This window comes from Scomber scombrus, chromosome 11, assembly GCF_963691925.1.
Source record: "Scomber scombrus chromosome 11, fScoSco1.1, whole genome shotgun sequence".
Taxonomy (NCBI): Eukaryota; Metazoa; Chordata; class Actinopteri; order Scombriformes; family Scombridae; genus Scomber; species Scomber scombrus.
In genome coordinates, this window is record NC_084980.1 from 12,355,733 (window position 1) to 12,365,932 (window position 10,200).

Here is a 10,200-nt window from a genome sequence, read left to right on the forward strand (position 1 = left end):
GGTGTTTTTATTCTATTTTGCCAATAGCTTGTGCAAATAAGACAAAAGCTGTCTCTTTCATTATCATTGGTTAATTAGTTCAGATGGTGGAGGTGAGCAGAACATATTGTCACTCTACATCATCATCAGTTTGCCCCCAGGAAGTCCAATTAAGGTGTCTGTGTGCACCATGTATTATAGGGAGAGGCTGACTATCTGACAACAATACAGAGGAGAATAGATCTCACGTGAGCACCAAATGAAGCTGCGGCGACGTTCTCTTTAAAAGAAATCAACGAGGCGTGAGATAATTTGCTACACTTTGTGGGTGATAAAACAACCGCCCTTAAATTAGTTTTGTTTTTTCTCCCCGCGCAGGGAATAGTTTTATGGTAAAAAGCCATGCACAACCTCCTCATTGGCTCAGAAGTCAAGAGACCCCATCATATAAAGCGAGGGTGCCCGATCTAACAGCCTTTTCCCGCTGGCAAACGTTTTGGATCACACCTTGACTTCAGCTGGCTGGAAAGCACCTTTTACGCACGGAGCGCTTGGAGAGGTCCCATACAAACGCACGGCGGCGATCATTTTTTCGACGGAAAAGAGTTTTACAGGCAACAGGTAGGTACATTTTTTGTAAGATGTGTAACTCCACGGTAGTTAAAGTGGTTTTGTTTATGTGAAAAAGTTATTTTGACGCATCTTTGGTAATAATAAGGGTTTCATTGAGGAATAAGAACATAATAATAAATGTGATTACAACAAGGAAAAACGCAGACGTATGTGGTAAAAACGCGGAATTCATTACGTGATACACATCTCTTAAGCGCTCGTGTGAAATCGTTAAGAAAATGATTATTTTTATCTCACTATGTTTGCAGTTCCCTTTTGGAAAGGCTTAGACAATGGTTCGATGTTTGAAATATGTATGCTTCTTGGCTGCAACTTAAATATCTATACTTTTAATTAATTTTCTCCACTTGATTAATTCAGATGTTTTTTTCTTGTAAAAGACACAAACTTAGTCGAAGGTTTCTGTCTTATGGGGAGTAATATAAAGCAAGCCTCAATAAAAAATATGTGATAAGTCGCTTTTTTCTGTCATGGTTGCATGTGATGTGTCTTATTCATGCACCTCTTTTCCGTTAACAGGGAAACTGTGAGTTGAGGCATCTGATTGGACATGTGGCTACTGGAGAAGCTCCGCAGCTCTGTGGAGAGCAGTGGGACACAATCCCAGCCACAAACAACAGAGGCCATCCCTGTATCTGTTTATGCCAATGTCCTCACCCCAAACAAGATTCCTGATTTCTTCATCCCCCCCAAACTCATTTGTTGCCCACCAGAAGAGTCTCTCTCCCCAGAACCTCAGCACTTCTCCAGCTTGCGACCCTCATCCTCTGACCATGCTATCTGCAGCCAGAGCCCCAGAGCTCGGAGCAGCAAGAACCCCTGCAGTCCTCGCCTCTTTTCCCGTCTTGGAGGAGACACACGCAATCTTCAAAAGTCAGCAAACCGTCACATCATCCAAATAGAGAGTGCTGATGAGCCAGGTGATGGATCTTTAGACAGGGCCATTGCTGAAGTCAACACCAATGCAGACCCTCAGTCACAGACTGCAATGTCTTTACCATATGTCCCCAAGGCCCAGACCTCCTATGGCTTTTCAACCCTGGTGGAGTCTCCCCATACCCGACGGAAGGAGAGCCTGTTCCACAGTGACCCCAGCAGCCCTCTTACCTCCCCTAACTCACAGAGGCGCTCCCAAGGGGGGGCTCTTCTGACCCCAGCTGACTCAAATCCCTACCGTTATTTCAGTGGCGGAGAGAGTGACACCTGCTCCTCCGCAGAGTCATCCCCCTTTAACTCCCCTCTCCTGTCCCGCTCTGCCTCTCTCCTGCGCTCCATCACCCAGGAGACACAAGCCAAGGTGAGGACATATACTGTTTGTAAACGTCTGTCTACATATTGCGTGGCCGTTAGACAGTTACTAATCAATGTTTTACAAAAGTGTTTTCCTTGTTTGGTTAACCACAAGGCTTATTTCTGTATGTTTACCAGTTGCTTTTCCTGTCTCGCTCTAGGTATCTCGTGCCAAGCGTTCCCTGGCACGCCACAGTTCTCTCTCCACTGATGAATGCAGCTCAGCTGACAACAGCCCCAACATGCAGCGCCGCCGCATGCGCTGCCCTCCCTCTCCTGCCTTCCGTGGATGTAAAAGCAGTGGCTTAAAGGGTGCTGCGTCAGACCTCCTGCAGCGCGAGCACACCGTCAACCTCCACAAGGGGGGGACACTGAGGCTCAGCACTCACTATGAACCGGAGGCAGCCCGGCTGAGGGTACGTGTGCTCGCAGCTGAGGCCCTTTATGACAGGCAGACAGAAATTAAAAGCATTAATTGCTGTGTAGCACTCTACCTAAACCCTGGCAAGCAGCAGAAACAGAGAAGCACCATCATCAAGAATAGCAGGAATCCGGTATTCAACGAGGACTTCTTTTTTGACGCGCTGCCACGGGCACAAGTAAAGAGTATGGCCATGAAGATAAAGGTAGTGAACAAAGGAACCAGTCTGAAGAGAGACGTGCTTCTAGGAGAAAGGGAGGTGCTGCTCAGTGAGCTACTCGCGGGCCTCTAGGGAGTCCCTGTCAAGACATTGGTGAAAACAAGCAGCTCTACATCTTGAAGGCCCATTCTTCTCTCTCTTCCTTTTCATCCCACTTCACAGATCTGACAAATACCGGACAGGTGAACGCATGCTGATGACAAGGGAGTTATATCTTGCACAATGTGTTATGTACATCAATGGGACAAAAAACTAGCCTCTGTAGAATTAGAAGTCCCACTTTGTAAAGGTGCCGTTATTATCTTTTCTCAGAGGTTAGTCCAGGTCACACAATTGCAAACTGCCATTCTTTACATGCTTACTGGTAAATTAGCAGTGTGAATAGTGGAGCTGTGGTCCTTGTTTGTGTATTTCTCTTATAGTATTGAGTTACAAAAGGTGTTGCCTTCTATGATGAGCATTGTGTTGTGGCTCAATATTGTATCAACTGTGATGCAGTGAGTGATAATCTCATTTAAGTGGGAGCTGTATTTTTTGTAATGATGAAGTAATATTACGTGTGGGGTTTTTGCACGTTCCTGTGGTATTTGAAATTAACAATGGCTCTGTGTGCTTGACAGAATTTATATGGAAATTAGATTTTAATTGCCGATGGATGTAATCTTCATATAACTGCTGTTATGTGACATGCTTTTGAACTTCTAAATAAAAATGTGAAACTCACACTTATGCCCCCCACCCACCCACCCACCCACACACACACACACACACACACACACACACACACACACACACACACACACACACACACACACACACACACACACACACACACACACACACACACACACCCTACCCCACCCCCCTACTTTGCTGCCCTAAGCTTTTCATTTTTACAAACAAGCCTGAGGCTGAGTCCTGTGAGACAGGCACAGGCTGGGTGTCATTTGTGAGGCTTTTAATCCTGGTTCTCTGCATGCAATATTGTCTCTGTGTGCAGTCAAACTCCCTGTTTAATTTTAAAAACACGTTTCCTATTTACACTGTCCTCCAGGGAGTTTCAAATAGTTATTAAGGATAGCAGGAAGTGGAATCGCACAATTGTTGGCAAGCACTCTGCTGCTCTAGATGTAATTATCTGTACAGTGAGGTTAAACTGTAGCTTGATTTATATGTTCCATACTTGGGTTGCTAATAGGAAATGCATGTGTGCTGAGGTAATTGCCCATAAGAAATACAACACCTCCTCTATAGTACACACTAATACATTTGTCAGGCATACAGGCATGGTCCTGCTGAGTAATAAAGAGCATTATGAAAGATTGGATCTTATGCCTCCTCTACTGGTGAAACACCAGAATGACACTTCACCAAGCCCCAAAAAAGACAATTAAATTTAAAGCATCAAAACCATTTTTGGCAACTTTTTTTTGGCTGCTGACCTTCCCTGGGTGTCTCCTGCCCTCTGCCCATATATGCTGAAACATGCAATAATATGACCCTAAAAAGGAAAGAAAAATACATTAAATTATAACAAATGTAAGCACTCTGAGAACACTTTCAGACTTATACCCCGGGGTGAAATGCAGCCAGTTCCATTTGCTTATAAAGCCCTGCATTAAGTCATAACAAGCATCCATCTGGGACACATTCATCTGTGGGCTTAAAGAAGATTAATTTCCAACAGACTTGAGAGCAAAGAGATAAAACTAGCCAAGAAAAATTAATTATTTTTGCTTCTGTAGACTTGGTGAAGCTTGAAAGTCTAATAATCTCTAATTTAAGTAAACCATTAAGCAAATCTATATCTATCTATCTATCTATCTATCTATCTATCTATCTATCTATCTATCTATCTATCTATCTATCTATCTATCTATCTATCTATCTATCTATCTATCTATCTATCCCTTTCATTTGGCACAACTGTTCACACATAATGGAAAGTATTCACTAAACTGCAATAGTAGTACTGTTTTTAATCTTGGAGTACACTTTGGTTTAGCTACATTGTTATTTATTACCCTATGACATGACTGCAGAGGCCTTAACTATCTACTGATGCTGTTTGCAGTATATGATGGAGGATGTTCACAATGCAGGAGGCCTCAATGTGTCACATAAGTCAACAATTGAAAACACATAACTATTGAGACAGCTAAGATTGAGGTGACTGTCATTTCACTGCAGTGTTTATTTTTAGCTTTCTTAGCTTGTATAAATTTAGAGTGAAACTGATGATCTGAAATGATAGTTGGTAGGGTTTGTTGGTATTTATATCTTCCAATAAGGGTTTGTTTATATATATTGTCTTACAGCACATATTTTACACAATAGTGTAGAACAGCACTGACAGAAAAAGAAAACAACAATCATTAGTTAACATCAGAAAAAACAAAACATAAAGTAGAATAAGCATGGTGGTCTTGGATTTAAAAAAAATAGATTATAGAAAGATAGATAGTTCGATTCCCGGCTCCTCCAGTCCACATGTCGATGTGTCCTTTGGCAAGACTTAACCCCAAAATTGCACAGCAACGGTGTATGAATGGTTAGTTTCCTCCTGATGAGCAGGTTGGCACCCTGCGTTGTAGCTCCTGCCATCAGTGTATTAATGGGTGAATGAGACGTAGTGTAAAAGCACTTTGAGTGGTCATAACGACTAGAAAAGCGCTGTCCATTTACTGGCGCCCATGTTTCAGCATATTGTGTCTCAATACTATGCAGTCTGAAAGCTACTTTTTCCAGCATTATCATTTCTAATGCTTCAGTGATCCATTCTTTCTGAGTTGGTGTATTTAAAGTAATCTAGTTATTATTCATGATTACTTTATTGTGGCCATACATATGAGAGAGAGGTAGTTTTATTCTTTGAAGATACCCCCATAAAGTGATACAAATCATCTACATGATTGTGATGTGAGTGGAATAACTATATTATTGTTACTCATTGACTTATTGTCATGTCCTATAGCCTACCCATTTTATACAGCTGTTTTGGGGTGTAGAATAATCACACATCACCATCAGTTGTCATGATTTTTAACAAATACAATGTGAGTTTTAAAGGCTGGTTTAAGATAACAAAGCTCCACTTTTAGTAAATTATTTATTTATTTATTTTTAATATCTACATATTTGTGTACTTACTTCTAATGAACCACATATTATTGTTGGAATATGAATATCCACAGGCAGGAACATCTTTGTAATATCTCAAGTGATGAGAATCAATTTACCTTTTAAATTAGGTTTTCTTTCAAAGGGTGTGTTGGGTTTAAGAACTTACAACTAGCAACCACTTTTTTTCCACTGCGGGCACCAACTGGCACTCTCTATCCAGCTGAGGCGGTGCGCCAACACCCAAAACAAACGAACCCATCAGCTGGTAGGAATTCAGTTCAAAAGCGTCATGGGAAATGTTGTTCTTTGAGAAGTAAACAAAACCTTCTCCAGGGACTGGGGGACTCTATCAAAACTACGTTACCCATAATGCCTCACTGAAATCGTAAACATAGACCTGTCAAACAACACAAACGCCATCTTGACGGCACCCTCAAAATGGCAGAAAGATGTGAGCTAGAAACCGAGTCCAAAGTAAGATTCCTGCTCCCTGCTATTTAAAACCAGACTCGTCTGTTTTACCATAAACGAGTGGTTATGGGGTTTGTGTCCAGCGCGGCAGCACAAAGCCTATAAAATGGATATAACGACGGCGGTTTTCAACGCGGCCAGAGATGGTAAGCTGAAACTTATCCAGAAGTTGCTGAGCAACAAAACTCCAGAGGAGCTGGAGGCTCTAGCCGAGGAGAAGACACAGGGAGGCACCCCTCTGTTGATAGCCTCGCGATACGGACATTTAGAGGTTGTAGATTACCTCCTTGAACATTGTAAAGCAAATGTTGAACTCGGAGGGTCGGTGAACTTTGACGGTGAGACCATCGAAGGGGCTCCACCGCTGTGGGCGGCTTCGGCAGCCGGTCACCTCCCTGTGGTTAAAACACTACTGAAACACGGTGCCTCAGTGAACAATGCAACACTAACTAACTCAACGCCGCTCCGAGCTGCCTGCTTCGATGGTCACCTGGAGATCGTCCGCTACCTGGTGGAGCACAGCGCTGACATGGAGGTGGCCAACCGACACGGCCACACCTGCTTGATGATCTCCTGCTACAAGGGTCACAAGGAGATCGCTAAGTTCCTCCTGGACCGCGGTGCTGATGTCAACCGCAAGAGTGTCAAAGGAAACACCGCCCTCCACGACTGTGCTGAGTCAGGTAGTCTGGACATCATGAAGATGCTGCTGAAGTGCAGTGCTCGCATGGAGAGAGATGGATATGGCATGACCCCGCTCCTAGCTGCAAGTGTGACAGGGCACACCAACATTGTGGAGTACCTTGCTCATCAGCCTCGCACCTCCAGAGAGGAGCGCATCGATGCACTAGAACTCCTTGGGGCTACTTTTGTGGACAAAAAACGTGATCTCCTGGGAGCTATGAGGTACTGGAGAAGGGCCATGGAGCTGAGGCAGCCAGGGGACAAAGCCGGTTCCCTGTCCAAGCCTCCACCGGGGCCCCCTATCCCTGCCTACGGTTGTGCACAAGAGGTGAGCACTGCAGAGGAACTGGAAGCTTTGATCACAGACCCTGATGAAATGAGGATGCAGGCTTTGTTGGTTCGTGAGCGCATCCTCGGACCATCCCACCCAGACACCTCCTATTACATCCGCTACAGGGGCGCTGTGTATGCGGACTCAGGCAATTTTGAACGGTGCATCAGCTTGTGGAAATATGCTTTAGACATGCAGCAGAGCAACCTGGACCCTCTCAGTCCCATGACAGCCTCCAGCTTCTTGTCTTTTGCAGAGCTCTTTTCTTTTGTCCTTCAAGACCGGGCTAAAGGCACCTTGTCAACACGCATCACCTTTCACGATCTGATGACTGTGCTGGGGAAAAGCGTGAGGGAGGTTGAGCGTGCTGTGGCGCAGAGGGACAACCCTCCAGAAGCTCCTCAGTTCACCAAGGCCCTCTCCATCATCCTCCACCTCATCTTTCTCCTGGAGAAGCTGGAGTGCAACCCAGAGCAGGAGCATCAGAAGAAGCACACAGTGTACCGCCTGCTAAAGCTGAATCCCCGAGGCCGATGCGGCTTCACTCCTCTTCACATGGCTGTAGACAAGGAAACCACATCTGTGGGCCGCTACCCCGTCGGCCGCTTCCCTTCCCAGGCGGTGGCATCACTGCTCCTAGAGTGCGGGGCAGACGTCGATTCACGTGACTGTGAGAACAACACGCCACTCCACATCGCTGCTAGCAATGGCTGCCCAGAGATTATGGCACTACTTATGAAGGCCGGCGCTCACTTTGACGCTACAAATGCACAGAGGAAGACAGCCTATGAGCTGTTAGATGAGCAGAATAGCGGACACCCAGCCCTCTACCCGCTGAACTATATCACCCTTCAGTGCCTGGCGGCGCGTGCAATTGAAAAGCACAGACTGCCCTACAGGGGACTCATCTCTGAGGAGATGGAGGCTTTCATTGAGCTGCACTGACTTCCACTACTGTACCTTGATGAGGCACTCCTGCACTACTACTCTTCCTGTTGACTCCCACCTTACCCTTACCCTGACCTGCCACCAACTTCTTCCTGCACACCATTATCTTCATCCCTGTCTCATTTTGACTTCTGCTTCAGTCCTGGCCCAATCATTGCCATCATCTCACCTTAAAAATAAAAATTAATATATTTAATTTGTACCGCACTTTTCATTCACAGTGAAATTCAAAGTGCTTCAGTATTAATAACATAGAACACACAACATAAAGAAAATAGTATTAAGAGTTAAGATGAAAAAGCCTTCCTGAATAGAAAAGGAAAAATGGAAATATTTGGTGCTTGTGTCAGACCAAACAATAGCAATAAATATTCAGCCTCTGGACTTAAATGTCTGGCTGAGATCAGGTCAGTCATCACTAAATTCAAATGTAACAGTTGTTGGTTTTTCTCCTGCTATTTAAAGCAAAATTTAGGCTTCAATGCATTTCCCCCCTCATTAGAAATGAGACTGGCAGTATGATGGTGCTTGTGTGTGTTTGGTGGTGACTGGACTGTTTGAAAGATGGGTTTTAGTATTACTAATAGAAAGCATCAGATCAAACTAGCCAGATAACATGCATGATTTTGAAGAGTGAGCACACTTGTTGTTTAGAACAGTAAAACTGTGTTTGAACAAACTCACCATCTTGTCTGCTCACAAAAAAAGGTTTTTAAGTACCTGTGCCAAAATGTCAGCCATGTGGCTACAAGGTTGTTACAGACCGTAAACTGGTGGCAAAATGAAAAGCAACTAACTTATTGTCCTAATTACAAGCAGAACTAATGACTTAAATGGCACAGCACGCACAGCCATCATTTGAAAGAGTCTGAGGCTGAGTTGTTTCCCTCTTCAAAGTAAGAAGAGCAGGCTAACACTCACCAGTCTGCACACAGACATTTATAACCTATGCAGTTTGTGATATTCCAATCAGAGGCAAGGTGTTTCAAGCAAAGATTCACTGCATTAACATCTTTCATTTTAGATGCTCATTTTTAATATGATAATTAGCCTAAACTGGGACTGCTTCATTGCCAGTAAATTGGTATATCTATCTGAATTAATGAGCTAAGAATGTTTTCTTAAAGTGTTTGCCAATGTCCGAAAGAACAGTTTCAATCTAGAGCCTACAACGTGCCTACATCTCTAGCCTCAGTAATATCACCATCAACAAAGATATTCAGTTTACTGTCAAAGAAGTGGTTTCAGAGCTATGATGTTTGTGATGACATCAACTATCTTGTTTGTAGCCCTTGGAGAAGTCACAAATGTACTGTCTAAGATCATGTGTTATCCTGTTTTTGAGTGAACTTTCCCTTTAACCTCAGATGCAGTTCACAGAAATGGAACAGATGGCTCTGTGGCCATTCCTGCATCTTAGTCTTATTTTTAATAGACTCTTTTGTTTATCTTGTGTTATCATGAATGTTTTGTCTGTCTGTGCTAAGCACCACCAAGTTGAATGCACACCGAGAGGCTCTAAATCCCAAATAGACAACTTACATTCAGGCTATGAACTGTTGCTGCCTTTCTCTTTCTCTACCGAATTGTTTAACTGACGGTAACTCAAGAACAAAAGTGTGTTGGAGATACCTGAATAAAATTCAGTATCGCAACAGGACCTGTTTGCGTGTGTGTGGGTGATCTCAGTGTTGGTTTTGTTTTTGATGTGCAAATTAGGCTTACAAGTATCTGAAAATAAGAAATGTACCTCTATTTCTATGCTCTGATTTGTCACTAGTTCTTTCATTCTTTAATTCAGTTGCTTACAGTGGCAGCATTTGCATCAAGAGCCTTATTATACATATTTAGATGGATTGAAATAGTTGCAGTAATAGTACATAGTACAATGCAGCCAAGTCCATAAAACTGTCTTATTTAGAAAGTGCAACACACATTATTTGAAATCCATTAAAAGGGTTACATTGGTTGAATAATACTTTATATTAGTTAATCTAGGGCTTTAGTAATTAATGCCCATTTCATTTACCTCTTCATACCTAACATGGGCTTTCCACTGCTCTGCTCACATAAACCGGTGGACACTGAAATAAACCATAA

General features: G+C 43.4%; 2 protein-coding genes across 2 annotated transcripts; both read left to right on the top strand.

Moving 5' to 3' along the window:
- Positions 1 to 1,162: 1,162 nt before the first annotated feature.
- On the top strand, positions 1,163 to 2,615 carry LOC133990998 (C2 calcium-dependent domain-containing protein 4C-like). The gene is made up of 2 exons (XM_062429444.1): positions 1,163 to 1,909; positions 2,064 to 2,615. The coding sequence occupies exons 1-2, from the start codon at positions 1,163 to 1,165 to the stop codon at positions 2,613 to 2,615; spliced, it is 1,299 nt and encodes a 432-aa protein (XP_062285428.1).
- A 3,481-nt stretch (positions 2,616 to 6,096) lies between these two features.
- fem1a (fem-1 homolog a) lies at positions 6,097 to 9,760 on the top strand. Its single transcript, XM_062429490.1, has one exon. The coding sequence runs from the start codon at positions 6,244 to 6,246 to the stop codon at positions 8,095 to 8,097; it is 1,854 nt and encodes a 617-aa protein (XP_062285474.1). The 5' UTR covers positions 6,097 to 6,243; the 3' UTR covers positions 8,098 to 9,760.
- Positions 9,761 to 10,200: the final 440 nt, after the last annotated feature.

What these genes read in the sequence shown, in the direction of transcription:
- LOC133990998 (XM_062429444.1), top strand. Translation starts at nt 1,163, where the DNA reads ATGTGGCTACTGGAGAAGCTCCGCAGCTCTGTGGAGAGCAGTGGGACA. An exon ending in CCCAGGAGACACAAGCCAAG is followed by an intron (nt 1,910 to 2,063) that starts GTGAGGACATAT and finishes GTCTCGCTCTAG; the next exon opens with GTATCTCGTGCCAAGCGTTC.
- fem1a (XM_062429490.1), top strand. Translation starts at nt 6,244, where the DNA reads ATGGATATAACGACGGCGGTTTTCAACGCGGCCAGAGATGGTAAGCTG.